Here is a 19,951-nt window from a genome sequence, read left to right on the forward strand (position 1 = left end):
GCACACTGCGTCATGATTTTGTTCAAAACGGACCTATCCTGCAAACTTTGGAATTAGGATGGAATGTTCTATTAGGATGGAATGTGAAATATCGGACACATCCGTCTTGATCATATGACTATAGAGATACTGTGTACCGATTTGCGTGTTTTTTGGACACAATCTGAAGGAGTAAGAGCAAAAAATGTGTTTTACAAATGTCGGCCTCCTGCTGGCGCTCTAAAAGGCAGATGTGAGAAATGCAGGGCAAAGGTTGTTACTTGGCCAGATCGGTGCAGTTATAGGTAAAAACGTGAATTGGCCTCTTATAGCGCCACCATGAGGCTGATTTGAAAGTTTGTAAGCATTTCTTCCTGGGCCAAGTGGGAATCTACGTGGAAAATTTCAAGGAAATCGCATACTGCGTTCATGATTTGAGGCATTTTGTTCAAAACGAACCAATCCTGCAAACTTTGGAAGGCAACGTTAGCCAGTTAGGATGGAATATGGAAAATCGGACAGATCCGTGTTGATCACATGACTATAGAGATACCGTGTACCGATTTGCGTGATGTTTGGATAAAATCTGTAGGAGTAAAATTTAAAAAAATGTTTTGCACAAATTGTCCTCCTGGGGGTGCTATAACAGGCCCATGTGAAGAATGTGGGGCAGAGGTTCTGAATTGGCATCCATGCTGTATTTGGTGAAAAATACCATGATATTTGATTTTGTCCATAAAGCATTTTTAAAATCTGTGCTGGGTATTAATAATCTCTTTCCACACTTCTCTGGTCTTTCATATATTAAAGCAGCCCCTGATTGCCACCAACATAGAAATACAGTGACTTGGGTGTCTTTGTAATCTACTGTAATCACAAGGTGAAGAGTAATACAAAAATGGATAAAAGAGCAGGAGTCTGTAATTTACCCTATACCTGAAATAATTCTGCATAAAATGGTCACATCCGACGAATGCCTGCGCGTGTGTGTGCGTGCGTGCGTGTGGGGGTATCTATTTTTTTGTTTATTTTTAAACACGCACAAAGCCTGTTGAAGATTTTTTTTACAGCTGAACAGGCATCACACCTGGTGGAGGAACGGAAGTAGAAGTGTGAAGAATGAACAGAATAGCAGAACACTTGACCAACCTTGTGGTCCTTTAAGAGTCTCCGTCTAACTATAGGTGGTGAGTGATGTTTCAGTTGAGTCGCACGCGCAGAGAACATGATGAACCAGGCAGTATCACACGACAAGTTCTGAAGTTTAATACACACATAGAGAAATAATATATTCAGTATTGGACAGTGGAAACATGACGTGACCAGAAGATATGGAACAAGGACAAGAACAGAATGGATAGAAATAGAACATGCATCTTGTATCATTGTGCACAGACGTCAGTCTCACTGATAAAGTATGGTCATCGCATCACGGGTATCTTATGCTTACGTAGATGAGTGATTCACCACATGTGTGTACTGGGTCAATCATAATTCATAACACCCAGCACACCTTGTGAACCCATGACATTTCCCCTTTTTATTTGTCCATCCAAATGGTTGTTTCAGAAGCTAGCCTGCCTTCCTAAAAATGTATCTGATCTGCATTATGAAGTCCATGCAACATGCCCCTGCTTTCGGGAGAGTTCTGGGTTCTTGGGCCTTCGGCCCCTGTCTTTGGCCTTGTAGCGTGTTTTCACTGATACTGAATCCCTGTCTGAGTATTCCTCTAGAGTCACTGTGTTGCCCCTCCTTCCATCGTTTTCCAGGTCTTCTTCCTGGAACTGCAGGAAAACCAGGTGGGCAGTCAGGTCATCTACTGGCTGGTGTTGGAGCACAGCAGTAAGCAAGGTCTTGTAGAGTGGCCTGCTGGTGGCCTTCCTCCGCAAGAGCTGCTCAGTGTCCGCCCCCAGCCTCAGCCTATGCACCAGGTAGTGGACCAGTGTTCCCTTGTACAACCTGCTCAACACCACAAAATGAAAAGTTAGACACATCAGAGTATTAACTAAGACATATCAGATCAGCTTGGAGGGCAATCACAGCTGTTCTGATCCCCCCATCCAGAAGTAAAGTGGACTGCTGATCAGATGCATAAATAGGCAGCAATCATTGAGAATTATTTTTCAAATAATTTGTCAAAATTATAATGAACTAGAGTCTAGTTCATTATAATTTTGACAAATTACGGATGCGTCGACCGGGTATGGTCTAGTTACTAGACCATACCCGGTCGACGCATCCGTGGGGGGATATGCGCACATGATCTGGCAACCCGGGAGGCGACACATAAACGCTAATAAGAAGCTGATATTTGATGAAATTGAAAAACGGGCTTCACAGTTAAGTTCAGATGGTAATGGTCAATGGCTGTGTGCAAAATCAGAGCAATTGGTCCAGCCACTGAGGAGAACCGGGTAGCTTCACCTACTCCCACTACAGACAGAGGTTACTAGAATTATAGTAGGATAATTATAGTCTAAATCTGCATCCATAACTACACCCAATTCTATTTTTATATTGTATCAAGTCCAACAGATTACTACTACTACTACTACTACTACAACTACTACTACTAATAATAATAATAATAATAATAATAGTAAATTCTATTTGTATTGCACGTTTAAGTCCTCAATGGAAATACAGACCTGTTGGAGCCCTGCCTTTCTGCTTGATATACTTCGCCAAAATCCCCAGTGTTCATTTAACTCAGAGTGTGTAAACATTGACCCGTTAGGGTGCCTTACCATGCGATTTGAGGCTCTGGTAGAGGAAAACATAGTAGCTGGTTGAGGTGAATGCTGTCCTTCAAGCAGACCTGCCATTGGTTGTAGGCATGAGCTACAACCAAGTCCTGTTTGTGTCTGTAGTTCTTTATGTGGCGCTTCAAGCCTACAACAAACACATATACACATGATTGATGTCATTATTCTTATTTTATTTTGATTGCCAAGTAAGTTTGAATGCTTGGAAAGGATATCCAAAATGTTTTGGAGATGTAACCATGTTTCAAACATCATGTGTTAAGCTTAGCTGTTTATATTATTACTTTTCAAAGAATGATAGCCTAAGTCAAATTGTAACTTTCTATAAGACCCAATTAACAAAAGATTTGTTGGGGGCTTCAAATAAGTTATTCAACAAAACACTAAACATTTGCATAATTATGCTGAATATTAATGATGGTTTGTAATGGAAATTGTCTCCTGGTCTATCATGGAATAGTTACTGAATGTAATTAGCAAAAAGTTAAAGGTAACCCTTTTAGAGAATGTTTTCACATGTGTGTGTATTTAGTATTTAGCTCGTAGTTGAATACACATGCATGCATATCTTTCTTTTGTTGTCCTACCTCGTACCATCCCAAGCAGCAGAGCCTGAATGACCTTCTCATCAGGGGGAGGACTGCTGTGCTGCAACCAGTAGCAAGTGACAGCGACTGGCAGGCGCAGGTTGGGTGGCACTCCACTCAAAGTGTTTTGGCTCACCCCAAGCGTCTCCAAAAACACCCGTTCAAGAATGGACTGCTCAGCCTGTTAAATACACAACACACAATTAAGTATGCACATTATGTGCACTGAAACAGAGGCATAATGTAGCCTATAAACTGGGTTTCTCAAACAACACAAAGCTATGATACCAGCAATTATGTGTCTTTACAGCATGCGGCAACCTTGCTTCACATTTAACCTTGCCTTCAGATATATAAAAACAAACAAAACAAAAAAACATATCTTACCTGATGCAGTAAGTCCAGTTTTAGTTTTTGGGCAACACCACGGACGATTGGTCGGACCATGATCTCTGACAGCTCTATGCCATCTCTGTCCCATTCCTGCACTCTGGTTCTTGTCTTACAACCTAACAACAGCCCGTACATCACCTGTCGGATAGGCCGAGAAGTAATATTGGCACTTGGCAGGTGGGCGTGGTCCACCTGGAAAGGCTGGACCAGCCTTCCGAGCAGCAGCACGTCCAGAATGTCGGAGGTCAACCGGCCCTGGGTCAAAGGAAGGCGAGCCCAGTCGGGGACTATGCCCACCGCCTCTGGTTCAAGATACGGCGCTGTGCCGTCGTTGAAGAACCGGAGAAGGCAGGTTGGTGGGAACTGATACTCCTTCATTCCCAGAGTCAAGGCCTGTAGGACCTCAGCCTCTCTTTGTCTGCTCAAGCCACCCATTAGCCCCAGCACCGCCTTCAAAGCATCATCGGGACTCTGAAAGTCCTTCAGCCATCGCACTATCCCGTCAAAGCGGCTCGTGGTCTCTCTTCCCGGTGGGATGTATTCAGGCCAGCGTATTGACAGGCCCATTTCACGCAGCTTGACATAGTCGTTGCCGGCAAGTGCAGCCATGAGAGGCAGGAGTTGGAGTTTAATATTGAAATAGACGCAGAAGCACGATGTGGTGTAGTATTTGCAAGGAATATAGCTCTGTCCCCCGCTCTGTGACACCGTGTTCCACTTGAAGTGTGAGATGGGCAGAAATCCCCCGGGGAGGTCAAAGACATAGAAGTCACTGTCGTTGCTCAATACCGGGCACCTCCACTCTCTAGCCAAGGAGGCGATTTGGCTGTCAGCCTCTCCAAAGCACTGTGCGAAAGGCACCTTCAGGTTGGTCAGTGTCTGTTTGAGCACCAACTTAACCAGGGTTGGCAGGATGTTCCCCTTACCACCCATAGCTGCAATATGGGCTCTCCTGATCCTGTCTTCAGCTCGTTTCATCAGGGTGTCATATTTTACATCGGAGCAGTCTGACCCCCCATCCAGTACTACATAAGGTTCAATCCCACAGTCTCTCAGAGCCTTGACAAACGTTGTAATAAGGTCCTCAAATGCATCATACTCTCCACCATGGTTCTGTTCCAAGCCAGCATTGAAATAGAGCAAATTATACAAGTTACAGCCGTCAATAACAAGCTTACTGTTTCTGAAACGAATATCTCTAAATATCTGACTGTTGTTCTTGATAAAGGTAGACAAGCCCTGGACCCCCATTGTGAGTTTTTATTCTGTACCTTGTTGTCCAGTGCACCAGAGTGTTGTCCAGTGCACCAGAGTGTTGTCCAGTGGCACAGTGATTGCTCTATTTATAGCAAGTGGAGTTTGGTCTTCCTTGAGTTTCATTTTCCTTACCTCACTGATGGCATGTGGTGTGGGGAGATAAGGCTATGTTGTTGATGATAGTGCCATTACCTACAAGGACTCATGCAATTACCGGAAATAGACTATATACTAGTCTAAAGAACATGTCCTCACGTCCTTGTTTTGTTATTGTCAAATGTGCGAAGAACTGTGTACATTCAAAGGGCCGATTAGAGCAAGAAGTATGTGATTGTGAGTTACAGTGTAGTGAATTAGATATGGCAGTAGTCAACAGTCAACATATCTCTATATACTGACCATTGGGTTTTGAAGGAAGAGACATAAAATATGACACAGCTTCCGATTAGGAACTCTACACGTCGACGATTTTGGGGTGCAGCCTACCTAGTTTGATTTCCTGTGTGACTCTTGTCTATTAAGGGAAAGAATAGATGTATTAATTTATCAATTGTCTTGTAGATAGCCTATATTATAGGCTATCTACAAGACAATTGATACAATTATTACAATTATAGGCCCTATAGCCATATAACATTTAGCCTACTGGTCCAGTAGTACATTATGTTATATATAAATGATATACACTATACATTCTGCTTCATTATGGATACTGCAGTTGGTGATGATCGAACTAAACTAAACTAAACTAAACAATATGTTTGTGTATTACATTATTATATACCAATATACTGTATAGTATACAGTATTTGTGGTCAATGGTATGCTATCAAATTCCTGTAGGATGCCGATCAGATTGCAGATCATCCAGTGTGTGTGTGTGTGTGTGTGTGTGTGTGTGTGTGTGTGTGTGTGTGTGTGTGTGTGTGTGTGTGTGTGTGTGTGTGTGTGTGTGTGTGTGTGTGTGTGTGTGTGTGTGTGTGTGTGTGTGTGTGTGTGTGTGTGTGTGTGTGTGTGTGTGTGTGTGTGTGTGTGTGTGTGTGTGTGTATATGTGTATGCGTGCGCGTGTGCGCGCGTGCGTGCGTGCGTGCGTGTGTGTGTGTGTGTGTGTGTGTGTGTGTGTGTGTGTGTGTGTGTGTGTGTGTGTACTGTAGCCTTGTTACCTTTATCAGTTTTATGAGTCTGTTTTGAAGGGGAAGGTAGGTCTATATCAAACATCATCATCAATACTGTATAATAAAAATGTCCACGCGGTGGCATGATGAATAATCAAATAAAACTAACTGCCTAGTCAGGAGCCTTGTTACCTTAGCCTACAGTAGTAACATTAACAATATTTGGCATGATGAAATAGTCAAAGAAACAAACTGCCCAGTCAGGTTATGTCACATCTTTACAATTATAAACATGACATCAGTGAGGTAAGGAAAAGGAAACTTGAGGAAAAGGAAACCAAGGAGCATGTGTCACTATGTGCAAAACATAGACGACCCCGCCTCCCTGTGTGAGACAACATTTCCTTTCTACCTTTAGACACAAGAGGGCACTGTTGCACCTTGATAGATTTCATGACAACAGTGTGATGATTAGGATGATGATGATGATTGATTGATTGATGTACTTTATTTTGTAAGACATGAGAACAACAGTACATGGAAGTACAAATTCACAATACAAGGTCTACTAAACTGAAAGACTCATTAAGCACTGAGCTTGTTTAAGATGAGATCCCCATGCACACAAATCATGATGACTTTCATTATAACTCTAATGAATAATTCTTTATGGCAAGCGTGTGGCTCCATACTGTAGAATGACCGTTGCCCTTTGTGTTACACCTTTATGTGCCTGCAAATCAGATCCATATTCTGAACCAGCTATTATTAGTCATATTACTTCAACTAAACTCCTTACACACTGCATGAAATAGACTGGCCTATGTGTATATGAACACCATTCCCCCTAACATCCAATCCAGTTTTACACTCATATCCCGTTCAAAACCGCACACAGATCCTGTTTTGTTGATAGTATGTTTAATTGATAAGTATGACACTTCAAAGTAGTAAAACTAATAATCATCTTATATTTTAGGAAAGATTTGATGCACTAACTTTGAAGAAGATTTTACATTTCTTCTTCTTTTAATTAATATCTGCAAGCATTTTAATGCTTTAATCATCATGAGAATGAACCAACAAAGAGACAAGCTTAATTTATGCTCCATCATACAATGGTGTCTTGGATATGACTTGTGAGCCTGTAGATCTGCTATTTATGGCCCACAACACCATTGCATGATGAAGTATTTCCCCTCATTGTAAATCTTTGGTCTGAACTAGGCTCTAACCCTCTTGAGCATTGGATAGGTGACTGGTTCATGTCATACCTTTTCAACAGAACTTTTATTGTAGGCCATGGTCCTCCATCTCAAAGCTGCGTTGTGGGCTTCCTTGGGATTCAGTGCTTGGTTAAGTTTCTCCATATACTGGTGGACATCTTATAAGAACACAATATAATTTCCTATGTGACAAAAATAGCACATGTACAAGCTCACAATGTGTCACCAAGGCGTGTTGTGAGCTTGTAGATCTGCTATTTTTGGTGCACGACACCGTTGTATGATGTATAAATTGGGCTTCAACCCATTTAGACGTGGAACACCTATACGTTGTTATACCTTTCAATCCGGGAACACCTCTGTGTAACATTAGCTGTTGCTATATATATAGCAACATATTTATTCTTTACGTTTTTCAGAAAACTTAGGTCAAGCTCTAAATGGGTTAAATGGTTTCATCTTGTTGCAAATCTTTAGTCTGAACTAGGATCTCGCCCTCTTGAGCATTGGATGGTTCAAGTCATACCTTTTCGACAGAACTTTTATTGTAGGCCTTGGCAACTCTAGGTCTTCCATCTCAAAACTGTATTGTGGGGTTCCCTGGGATTCCCACTTAATTTCATAGACAGCCTTTTTGTGATTGTTTTTGTCTTTTATTTTAATTTTCTTGTATCTCTTAATGTGGTCTTTCACTGCCTCTGTCTTATTGTACTTTAGATTATAGGTTTTTAATTTTGCAAAGCAATTTATGAGATCAATCTGGAGAGATATATCCGGACACTGCCACGTTCAAGATACGTTTTTATTGATGCAACAATGTTTCGTTCTTCCTCATGTTTGCAATTCAGGTTTACAAATTGCAAAGCAGTTTGTAAATTTAAAGAGAGTTAGAGAGGCTCTATTTTTGTATTGTTAAAACAGTATTAAAACATTTAAAACAGTAAAAACAGACAAAGAAATCATTAATTTCTATTATTTTCAAGGGTAGGACATCTAGGAATCATCAATAGTGGTAGTAATAGGCATTTAAAAACACATGCAAGTTATACAACAATACCCAAAAATATTTTAAAAAAACTGAAAATATTGATTTGGCATGTCTAGAGAATCAGGCCAATTTTTAATCTCTTTTCACGCTGCTCTCGTCTTAAAAGAGGTTCTGGTTTCCACCAACATATAAATACAGCGACCTTTGGCTGTCTTGGTAATCAAGAAGAGTGATACAAATATGGATAAAAGAACAGAAATCTGTAATTTACCCTATACCTAAAATAATTCTACATAGAATAGTCACATGGGACAAATGTGTGTGTGTGGGGGGGTATTCCATTTTATATTTTCTCCTGTACTGACATTAATTGTTAGCCTGGTAAAGCCCCTCCCTCCGGAAAATCTCATTTAAATTACAAATGAGATTTCCGGAGGGAGGGTTTACCAGGCTAATTAATTGTGCTCTATACACAATGTTTTTAAAACAAGCACAAATCTTTTAAGATACAAATGCTGAACAGCCATCACACATGGTGGAGGTACGGAAGTAGATAGATAGATAGATAGATACTTTATTGATGTGCAGACCAGTTGAAACTCTGGCCATTTCATACCCAGCACACCTGGTGAACTCATGAAATTCGATTTTAATGAAAAAGTCTGATGCAAACGTACAAGATTTGGGCGTCCAAATTGGTTGTTTCAGAAGCTAGCCTACATTCCTAACAACGGATCAGAGGACGCATGCTGAAGTCCCGATCAATACGCCCCTGCTTTCGTGCAGGGGCGTATTTCGTGACCAGAAGATATGGAACAAGGACAAGAACAGAATGGATAGAAATAGAACATGCATCTTGTATCATTGTGCACAGACGTCAGTCTCACTGATAAAGTATGGTCATCGCATCACGGGTATCTTATGCTTACGTAGATGAGTGATTCACCACATGTGTGTATTGGGTCAATCATAATTCATAACACCCAGCACACCTTGTGAACCCATGACATTTTCCCTTTTTATTTGTCCATCCAAATGGTTGTTTCAGAAGCTAGCCTGCCTTCCTAAAAATGTATCTGATCTGCATTATGAAGTCCATGCAACATGCCCCTGCTTTCGGGAGAGTTCTGGGTTCTTGGGCCTTTGGCCCCTGTCTTTGGCCTTGTAGCGTGTTTTCACTCAGTCAGTTCCTAACCACGGTCTGAGGACGCATGCTGAAGTCCCGATCAATACGCCCCTGCTTTCGGGTGAGTTCTGGGTTCTTGGACCATTGGCCCCTGTCTTTGGCCTTGTAGCGTGTTTTTACTGATACTGAATCCCAGCTTGGGTATTCCTCTGTGTCGCCCCTCCTTTCATCTTTTTCCAGGTCTTCTTCCAGGAGCTGTAGGGCATCCAGGTGGGCAGCCAGGTCTGGTTGGTGCTGCTTTGGAGCTGCTCCTCTCCTCCTTGTTGCTGAGGTGGACACAACATCCTGCTTCTGGAGCACAGCAGTAAGCAAGGTCTTGTAGAGTGGCCTGCTGGTGGCCTTCCTCCGCAAGAGCTGCTCAGTGTCCGCCCCCAGCCTCAGCCTATGCACCAGGTAGTGGACCAGTGTTCCCTTGTACAACCTGCTCAACACCACAAAATGAAAAGTTAGACACATCAGAGTATTAACTAAGACATATCAGATCAGCTTGGAGGGCAATCACAGCTGTTCAGATCCCCCCATCCAGAAGTAAAGTGGACTGCTGATCAGATGCATAAATAGGCAACAATCATTGAGAATTATTTTCCAAATAATTTGTCAAATTATAATGAATAATTATAGTCTAAATCTGCAGTCATAACTACACCCAACACCCAATTCCATTATATTTTATCAAGTCCAACAGAATACTACTACTACTACTACTACTACTACTACTACTACCACTACTACTACTACTACTACTACTACTACTACTACTACTAATAATAATAATAGTAAACTCTATTTGTATAGCACAAGTCCTCAAGGGAAGTACAGACCTATAGGGCCTTTCTGCTTGATATACTTTATACAACAAAATCCCAAGTGTTCATTTAACTCAGAGTGTGTAAACATTGACCCGTCAGGGTGCCTTACCATGCGATTTCAGGCTCTGGTAGAGGAAAACATAGTAGCTGGTTGAGGTGAATGCTGTCGTTCAAGCAGACCTGCCATTGGTTGTAGGCATGAGCTACACCCTTGTCCTGTTTGTGTCTGTAGTTCTTTATGTGGCGCTTCAAGCCTACAACAAACACATATACACACGATTGATGTCACTGTTTTTATTTTATTTTTTATTGCCAAGTAAGTTTGACTGCTTGGAAAGGATATCCAAAATGTTTTGGAGATGTAACCATTTTTCAAACATCATGTGTTAAGCTTAGCTGTTTATATTATTACTTTTCAATGAATGATAGCCTAAGTAACATTTTTACTTTGTAAAAAAAAAATTGTCTTCAAATAACAAAACACTAAACATTTAAATAATTATGCTGAATATTAATGATGATTTGTAATGGAAATTGTCCTCCAGGCCTATCATGGAATAGTTACTGAATGTAATTAGCAAAAAGTTAAAGGTACCCTGTAAAGCAGTGGTTCTCAAACTTTTTCATGTCAAGGACCCCCAAATTGACACTTATTAGCCTGCGGACCCCCATTTGAAAATATATGCCAGGGCCCCCCAGAAGAGAAGATGTTTACGTTTCTACCAGTGATTCTCAACCATTTTAATTTCAAGGACCCCCAGTTTGACATGCATTAAGCTACCGACCCCCATTTAATGACATTTCTATCTCTGGGACCCTAATTTATATTGTAAAATCAATGATAATTTAACTCAGAGAGTGTACAAATGGAACCAAATGGACCCTAACAGATCCATTTGGTTCCATTTGTACACTCTCTGAGTTACAGACCCATAAGGGTCCATTTGGTTCCTAATCTATCATTTAGCTGGGGACCCCCTGGAACTCCCTCAAGGACCCCTGGGGGTCCCCGGACCCCACTTTGAGAACCAATGCTGTAAAGAATGAGTTCACATGTGTGTGTATTTAGTATTTAGCTCGTAGTTGAATACTACAGTAGCCTACACATGCATGCACATCTTTCTTTTGTTGTCCTACCTCGTTGTCTGTTGATTTCTCCAGCCACCATCCCAAGCAGTAGAGCCTGAATGACCTTCTCATCAGGGGGAGGACTGCTGTGCTGCAACCAGTAGCAAGTGACAGCGACTGGCAGGCGCAGGTTGGGTGGCACTCCACTCAAAGTGTTGTGGCTCACCCCAAGCGTCTCCAAAAATACCTGTTCAAGAATGGACTGCTCAGCCTGTTAAATACACAACACACAATTAAGTATTCACATTATGTGCACTGAAACAGAAGCATAATTTGTAGCCTATAATCCGTGTTTCTCAAATAACTCAAAGCTACGATAGCAGCAAGAAATTCAAGTAACGTGTCTTTACAGCATGAGGCAACCTTGCTCCACATTTAACCTTGCCTTCAGATATGTATGTAAAAACAAAAAAACAAAAAAACATGATATCTTACCTGATGCAGTAAATCCAGTTTTAGTTTTTGGGCAACACCACGGACGATTGGTCGGACCATGATCTCTGACAGCTGTGTGCCCTCTCTGTCCCATTCCTCCACTCTGGTTCTTGTCTTATTACCTAACAACAGCCCGTACATCACCTGTCGGATAGGCCGAGAAGTAATATTGGCGCTTGGCAGGTGGGCGTGGTCCACCTGTAAAGGCTGGACCAGTCTTCCGAGCAGCAGCACGTCCAGAATGTTGGAGGTCAACCGGCCCTGGGTCAAAGGAAGGCGAGCCCAGTCGGGGACTATGCCCACCGCCTCTGGTTCAAGATCCGGCGCTGTTCCGTCGTCGAAGAACCGGAGAAGGCAGGTTGGTGGGAACTCGTACTCCTTCATTCCCAGACTCAACGCCTGCAGGACCTCAGCATCTGTTTGTTTGCTCAAGCCACCCATTAGCCCCAGCACCGCCTTCAAAGCATCATCGGGACTCTGAAAGTCCTTCAGCCATCGCACTATCCCGTCAAAGCGGCTCGTGGTCTCTCTTCCCGGTGGGATGTATTCAGGCCAGCGTATTAACAGGCCCATTTCATGCAGCTTGACATAGTCGTTGCCGGCCAGTGCAGCCATGAGAGGCAGGAGTTGGAGTTTAATATCGAAATAGACGCAGAAGCAGGATGTGGAGTAGTATTTGCAGGGAATATAGCTCTGTCCCCCGCTCTGTGACACCGCGTCCCACTTGAAGTGTGAGATGGGCAGTAACCCCCCGGGGAGGTCAAAGACATAGAAGTCACTGTCGTTGCTCAATACCGGGCACCTCCACTCTCTAGCCAAGGAGGCGATTTGGCTGTCAGCCTCTCCAAAGCACTGTGCGAATGGCACCTTCAGGTTGGTCAGTGTCTGTTTCAGCACCAACTTAACCAGGGTTGGCAGGATGAACCCCTTACCACCCATAGCTGCAATATGGGCTCTCCTGATCCTGTCTTCAGCTCGTTTCATCAGGGTGTCATTTATGTAGTATAAATCCAGTACTACATAAGGTTCAATCCCACAGTCTCTCAGAGCCTTGACAAACTTTGTAATGAGGTCCTCAAATGCATCATACTCTCCACCATGGTTCTGTTCCAAGCCAGTTTTAAAGTAGAGAAAATGAAAGAAGTTACCCCCGTCAATAACAAGCTTACTGTTTCTGAAACGAATATCTCTAAATATCTGACAGTTGTTCTCGATAAAGGTAGTCAAGCCCTGGATCCCCATTGTGAGTTCAGATTCTGTGCCTTGATGTCCAGTGCAACTGAGTCATATGCCTGTATTTATAGCAACCTGCAGATTTCTATTCCTTAAGTTTCATTTTCCTTTCCTCACTGATGTCATGTGGTGTTAACCTGACTCCGCCAGATGGGGGAGGTATGTGTGTGTGTGTGTGTGTGTGTGTGTGTGTGTGTGTGTGTGTGTGTGTGTGTGTGTGTGTGTGTGTGTGTGTGTGTGTGTGTGTGTGTGTGTGTGTGTGTGTGCGTGCGCGCGCGTGCGTGTGCATGTGTGTTTGATTGATTGATCTACTTTATTTAGTAAGACATGAGAACAGTACATGACAGTACATAACAGTACATGGAAGTACAAATTCACAATACAAGGTCTACTAAACTGATAGCTCATTAAGCACTTAGCTTGTTTAAGATGAGATCCCCATGCACACAAATCATGATGACATATAAGAGACAGACAGATATACACACTACTATACAGAATGTCATACAATCAGTTCACAGGTTACTGGTATGAAGAGTGAAAAATATGTACAAAAGAAGAAAGAGAGAGGGGGGGGGGTAGGTTAGGTTAGGACATGGGGTAGGTTAGGACTTGGACAGGGGACATTTTTGAATTGCAGCCTCCTGAAGGTGTATCTTTAGGGCAGTTTTGAAAGTGAGTAGGGTTTTACGCTCCTTTACTCCTTTTGGTAGGGCATTCCACATTTTTGATGAATAGCATGTGTGATTCCTTGTTACTTTGATCAGTTTTATATAAGTCCATTTTGAAGGGGATCGAAGGTAGGTCTATATCAAACATCATCATCGATACTGTATAATAAAAATGTCCCCGCGATGGCATGATGAATAGTCAAATAAAACTAACTGCCAGTCAGGTGGTTACTAGGTAATAATTAGCCTGACCGCATGGCCAGCCTCTCCAGTGAGTCTCCACAGTGCTTACTGTCTCTCTACCTGAGGAGCGCAGTGGGCGAAGGTGTGAGGTCTGGCCATGGTAGGTAATTATAAACATGAGTCATGATGACATCATAACATGTCAGGAAAATGAAACTTAAAGGAAAACAAAACCAATAGTAACATTACGTCAAGAGCAACATTCCTTTCGACCTTTAGACACAAGAGGGCACTGTTGCACCTTGATAGATATACTTGATTTCATGACAGCAGTGTGATGATGATGACGACGACGACGACGATCTTGTCTTTCATTATTGAATTCTTTATTAACAGTTTGTAAACAGTACAGTGATACGATTTTACAATGACTGTTAAAAGGGTAACACAAAAAGCCCTTTCGTTGTCCTGACTCGGACTCCTGCTCCCGATCCATCATTAACCCTAGAAGCAAAATGGACAAAAAAGTACAAAAAAGACAGTTGGGGGCGGGAGGGGTAATTTCTGGGGTTAAATTTAGAATATGTAAAAAAAAAGAAAGAAGAGAAAGCCAACAGATGGGGGTCCGTGGACAAATCATATTAATTTGGGGGTCCTTAAAGGGGAAATCCACCCATTTTCAATATTTAACTATGTCATTAATATAGCATAAAGGAGTTGTGTGGAAATAAGAAAAAAGTTCCCCCCTTTCTGTGTTGCCTTGAACTGGAGGATTGATTGTGGGTTTAACATTGCAAATTACAACGTGACATAGTTAAATATTGAAAATGGGTGGATTTCCCCTTTAACATGAAAATGTTTGAGAACCACTGGTTTTAACAACATTTCAGAAACACTTTAGAAACAAGCCCAAAAAAACTCAACCCGGCCGCAACCATAGATCGCAACTAACTACCAATATTTGCAAGCAACTTTATAGAAAAACGAGCCCAAAGTCGCTTATAATAAGCAGACATGGCAACAGCGTCCTGCCCACTGCCGGAAATTAGGAGAAGAAAAAGAAGATCACAGCAATTTACGGCAGTAAGTACCGCATTACGTTAAAAAATCGCAGGAGCAGTAAACATGGCGATCCCTTTTTCTACCCCTTGTTTTTCAGTAGCGGGGGGCGGGGGGCGGGGAGCGGGGGGCGCCCTAGTCCCTACGTCACATCCTAGACGGATAGCTCCGCCCACACTGGGCGAGCGCTGTCAGTGCAGCGGAAGTCGATGCGCAGACGGCTTTGTTGTTGAAGCCCGACTGACGCACGCTCATGAGAAACAGCAGAAATGAAATCTGGCGAAAACAGTTGCGTGCATTAAACTTTAAAGGAAACATGCAGTCTAAATATATAATAAATATCCATTTGCCTAATTCACCACTACTTTTGCGACTGTGTCTCAACGTGTTTTTACTGGTTAAATAAAGGTTAAGTAAAAAATAAAATTTGCGTTTGAAACTTAGTATTTCTCTAAATATTACACTTTCACGACAGCCTAAGTATAAACTGTTATATTAGATGAGTGAAACAGCTGTCTCACCACTACTTTTGCGACTGTGTCTCAACGTGGTTTTACTGGTTATATTAGATGAGTGAAACAGCTGTCTCACCACTACTTTTGCGACTGTGGCTCAACGTGGTTTTACTGGTTAAATTAAAAATAAGATTTGCGTTTGAAACTTAGAATTTCTCTAAATATTACACTTTCACGACAGCCTAAGTATAAACTGTTATATTAGATGAGTGAAACAGCTGTCGATACAGTCAATATAAGTAAAGCATTATATATGATGATAGGGGACATGATTTTGGGACATTTTGTTAATGTGCACAACACCTTTGTTTGCACTTTTTTGTAAAGAATGCGGTTCTATGAATTGGTCCATCATCATCAAGATGATCAAAAAAGCCACGCAAACAATGTGGTTCTATTAAGTGGGCCATATCATCACGATGATCAAAAAGCCATGCAAAGAAACAGCAAAGCCACGCAAAGAATGTGGTTCTATGAATTGGGCCATCATCATCAAGATTATCAAAAAGCCATGCAAAGAATGCGGTTCTATTAAGTGGGCCATCATCATAATATGATGAAAAAGCCACGCCGTTTCTAGAGGCCTTTCTGTGTGGCAAAAATGAGCATTTTATGTGCTTTAGAATAAGTAGAGTAGAATAAGAGTATAATTACTAATACTACGTGTAAAGTAACTAATTACATTTACTCAAGTACTGTACAATGTTTAGGAACTTTTACTTTCCAATTACAATTTACAATTGTCTATATTTTTACTTCTATATAATGCTTTACTTATATTGACTGTATCGACAGCTGTTTCACTCATCTAATATAACAGTTTATACTTAGGCTGTCGTGAAAGTGTAATATTTAGAGAAATTCTAAGTTTCAAACGCAAATCTTATTTTTAATTTAACCAGTAAAACCACGTTGAGCCACAGTCGCAAAAGTAGTGGTGAGACAGCTGTTTCACTCATCTAATATAACCAGTAAAACCACGTTGAGACACAGTCGCAAAAGTAGTGGTGAGACAGCTGTTTCACTCATCTAATATAACAGTTTATACTTAGGCTGTCGTGAAAGTGTAATATTTAGAGAAATACTAAGTTTCAAACGCAAATTTTATTTTTTACTTAACCTTTATTTAACCAGTAAAAACACGTTGAGACACAGTCGCAAAAGTAGTGGTGAATTAGGCAAATGGATATTTATTATATATTTAGACTGCATGTTTCCTTTAAAGTTTAATGCACGCAACTGTTTTCGCCAGATTTCATTTCTGCTGTTTCTCATGAGCGTGCGTCAGTCGGGCTTCAACAACAAAGCCGTCTGCGCATCGACTTCCGCTGCACTGACAGCGCTCGCCCAGTGTGGGCGGAGCTATCCGTCTAGGATGTGACGTAGGGACTAGGGCGCCCCCCGCTCCCCGCCCCCCGCCCCCCGCTACTGAAAAACAAGGGGTAGAAAAAGGGATCGCGTAAACATGTGGACAGGTTTACCTCAAGTAAGATTATTATTAAATATAAATTCAGTTTCTGTTGGCTACAATTTCACGTATACATCTAGCTAGCTGGTTGAACCAGGCTATGCCTGTAGTTAAATTACATAACGTTACATGCTAAGTGCTAACCAACTGAATTATTTCTAGACACAATTTTGTCCACCCTAATCGATTAGCTTAGCCTCGCTGCTTAGCTTCTGTAGTATTGGTGGACTACAGCCGTGTCAATGAGTATCATAGCTGTTTAATAATTCTACAAACTAACATTAGATGTCAGCAGTGGTGTAAAGTAAAGTACATTTTCTCAAGTGCTGAAGTACAATTTTGTGGTATTTACTTTACTGCAGTATTTATCATTTTCAGTACTTCTCCACTATCTCAGGGGCAAATATTGTACTTACTCCACTACAATTATTTGAAAACTTGAGGTATTAGGTACTTTGTAGATTTGTATTATTATTACAAAACATACAATACCCACTTCAGCCATACATTTCGTCCATTTGAAAATAGCCAATCTACTATTTTCAAAAGGTTTATATACATTTTATACATTTGAAAACTTGTGAAATGGGGACATTGTGCATAATGAGTACTTTCTATTTCTATGTTTGGTACTTTAAGTACATTTTTATACCAATAGCGCCGCCCCTGTACTTTTACTCAAGTACATTTTGAATTCCGGACTTTTACTTGTAACAGATTATTTCTACATTGCTGTATTGATACTTTTTCTTAAGTAGATGTCAGAAGTGGATGTCAGTAATGATTTCGATCATGTCATCAATTCCTAAATTTGCATAATCTAGGTTGCACGGTGACATGATAACAACAGAACTTCATACTGAGCATTAATGTCCTGTATGCTAGTGAATGTCGACATACTATGAGACTACACGCTTACTATACATACATTCCAATAACAATGATATGATTTATGTTACAATTGAATTTCTTTGCAGGTAATTCATAACTGTGTTGTTGTCTGTTAATAACCATTATATTTTTGCATTGCATGATCAAAACGTTTCTCTCTGCAGCTGTCAAATGGAAAACTACAGTAAGGCCAGGACAGTGGAACAGCCCTGTCCCTGCCCCTTCCCTGGTCTCCCCAACACCACCCCAGAAGTACGGGTCAAAGATGGCAGCAAGATCCGCAACCTAATGCGCTATGCCCTGAGCCGCATGGAGCCCAAGCCGAGAGTGGCTGAGGATGAGGAGAAGGGACAGTCTAGAACTGATGAAGGCGATGTAGTGGCCATGGAGAATCGGGAAGTGACAGGCCGCTCGCTCACCACTGAGAAGTCCCTCAGCCGGCAGATAGTGTTCACAGCGACTGGTAAAGGGGTCTCCAAAGCCATCACATGTGTGGAGATCATGAAGCGCCGTGTGAAGGGGCTGCACCAGCACACCAAGCTGTTGTACAGCACAGTGGAGGAGGTGTGGGAGCCCTTGGAGCCCACAGCAGGGCTGGACAGTCTGACAGTCAACAGGAATGTGCCGGCCATCTGGGTCCTCCTCTCCAGGGACCCTGTAGATTCCAGTCTGCCAGGGTACCAGGCTCCAGGGAACTTTGATGCCCTCTGGGCTCATTCAGCCAAAGAAGAGGCAGGGGCTTTTGGGGGTCAGAGACATGGACACAAGAGAAAGAGAGGAGGTGGAGGCAGCGGCAGCAGCAGAGGAAAGGGAGGCTCTGGACGTCATACTGGTCGGCCAAAAGAGCCAAGTAAAGGCCAGAATTAATTAAGGTCATGCAGTTTAGAAAAATATATTTAAGTTGAAGAATAGACACCTGGACACTCAGCTATTTTATGTCCAGCCAACTAGGATCTTATTACCACTGCTTGCATCATTTGCCCACCTTAACACATTGACCACCAGAGGTTAATCTCATAATGTACTCACCAGTGCCAAGTTTTTATTGTTGTTTTTTTCACGTCGCCATAGACCTTGTTAAAATCCGTAAGATTGAGCTCTGCACTGTTTGTATACATTGCGGACATCTGCCTGGTTCGAGCAGTGAAGACCACGTGTCAAACGGGGCATCCATGTTGTAGTTAGAACGGTTTATGTTAAACAGTGATCACCGAGGAGAAAAAACTACAAGGAGAAAATGGGGTTTCAGTTTCGTCATTAGAACGAGGGCCGACGGGCTCGGCAAAACCAGATCCCAAATAATTCTGTTTCCGGTGGTGTTACAATGAAATGTGGCGTATCTTTTTTTTTTCGAAAAAAAGAAAAAAGCACCCGGACCGTAGGGCTACGGTCTCGGCGCTTAACAGTTGGATTTAATGGACCGTAGGACTACGTTCTTGGCGGTTAATGTGTTAATGCAGAAGCAGAACATTGTTATGAAACGCTCTGATATCACAACGTTCTGTTAATTATATTGTACCAAAATTGCATTGATAAATGTTTTTTCTTTAATGCAATTCCTCACAGCCATGCAGCTGAAGCCATTTTGTTTGAAGGTGTATTTTCTTATTTTGATGGGTAAAAACGATAACTTCATTAGTTTTGACTTTTAATTTGCTTTTAAATAAGGTAACTTGTATTATTTTACATTTCTCCGGAAATCACCAACGTTTTCTTTTTACCTAATCTATAAACTTTTGGGGTCTAATTTGTTTCAACAAGAAGTGTGTGGAAGGCATACGACTCAGTCTAGATCTTTACAGTAATTTTAGTGACTTTGTTTGAGAAATAAAATTAAGCAAGGATTTCTTTACATTTTCATTGTATACAGTCATACAAGTTCATATTGCATATCCAGTGTGCCAACAGGACATTTTCCCCAGTGATGTCATTGTTTATGGTTAGATTTATCTGGTAAACCAAATATAGACATCATAGGACAAGGTGTTAATGCCACTCTTAGGAGATAGTCTTAAAAACTATATGTCATCAAACCTAGGTTTAATTACTGTAGATGGGCCCG

General features: G+C 41.6%; 3 protein-coding genes across 3 annotated transcripts; 1 reads left to right on the forward strand and 2 right to left on the reverse strand.

The window, feature by feature from the left end:
* Positions 1–725: 725 nt before the first annotated feature.
* LOC311042549 (single-strand DNA endonuclease ASTE1-like) lies at positions 726–5,000 on the reverse strand. Its single transcript, XM_084053347.1, has 4 exons — positions 3,719–5,000; positions 3,332–3,512; positions 2,727–2,871; positions 726–1,938 (listed from the first exon to the last, which is right to left on the reverse strand). The coding sequence occupies exons 1-4, from the start codon at positions 4,973–4,975 to the stop codon at positions 1,587–1,589; spliced, it is 1,935 nt and encodes a 644-aa protein (XP_083909473.1). The 5' UTR covers positions 4,976–5,000; the 3' UTR covers positions 726–1,586.
* A 3,984-nt stretch (positions 5,001–8,984) lies between these two features.
* On the reverse strand, positions 8,985–13,118 carry LOC311042548 (single-strand DNA endonuclease ASTE1-like). Its single transcript, XM_084053346.1, has 4 exons — positions 11,870–13,118; positions 11,444–11,645; positions 10,416–10,560; positions 8,985–9,918 (listed from the first exon to the last, which is right to left on the reverse strand). Exons 1-4 carry the CDS (start codon positions 13,109–13,111, stop codon positions 9,495–9,497), a joined length of 2,013 nt encoding a protein of 670 aa, XP_083909472.1. The 5' UTR covers positions 13,112–13,118; the 3' UTR covers positions 8,985–9,494.
* Positions 13,119–14,981: 1,863 nt separating this feature from the next.
* On the forward strand, positions 14,982–19,754 carry rpp25l (ribonuclease P/MRP 25 subunit-like). Its single transcript, XM_084052141.1, has 3 exons — positions 14,982–15,075; positions 16,990–17,016; positions 18,054–19,754. The coding sequence occupies exon 3, from the start codon at positions 18,061–18,063 to the stop codon at positions 18,754–18,756; it is 696 nt and encodes a 231-aa protein (XP_083908267.1). The 5' UTR covers positions 14,982–15,075; positions 16,990–17,016; positions 18,054–18,060; the 3' UTR covers positions 18,757–19,754.
* The last annotated feature ends 197 nt before the right edge of the window (positions 19,755–19,951 follow it).

The sequence above is a fragment of the Gymnoscopelus microlampas genome, assembly GCF_963454915.1.
Source record: "Gymnoscopelus microlampas genome assembly, chromosome: 3".
Taxonomy (NCBI): Eukaryota; Metazoa; Chordata; class Actinopteri; order Myctophiformes; family Myctophidae; genus Gymnoscopelus; species Gymnoscopelus microlampas.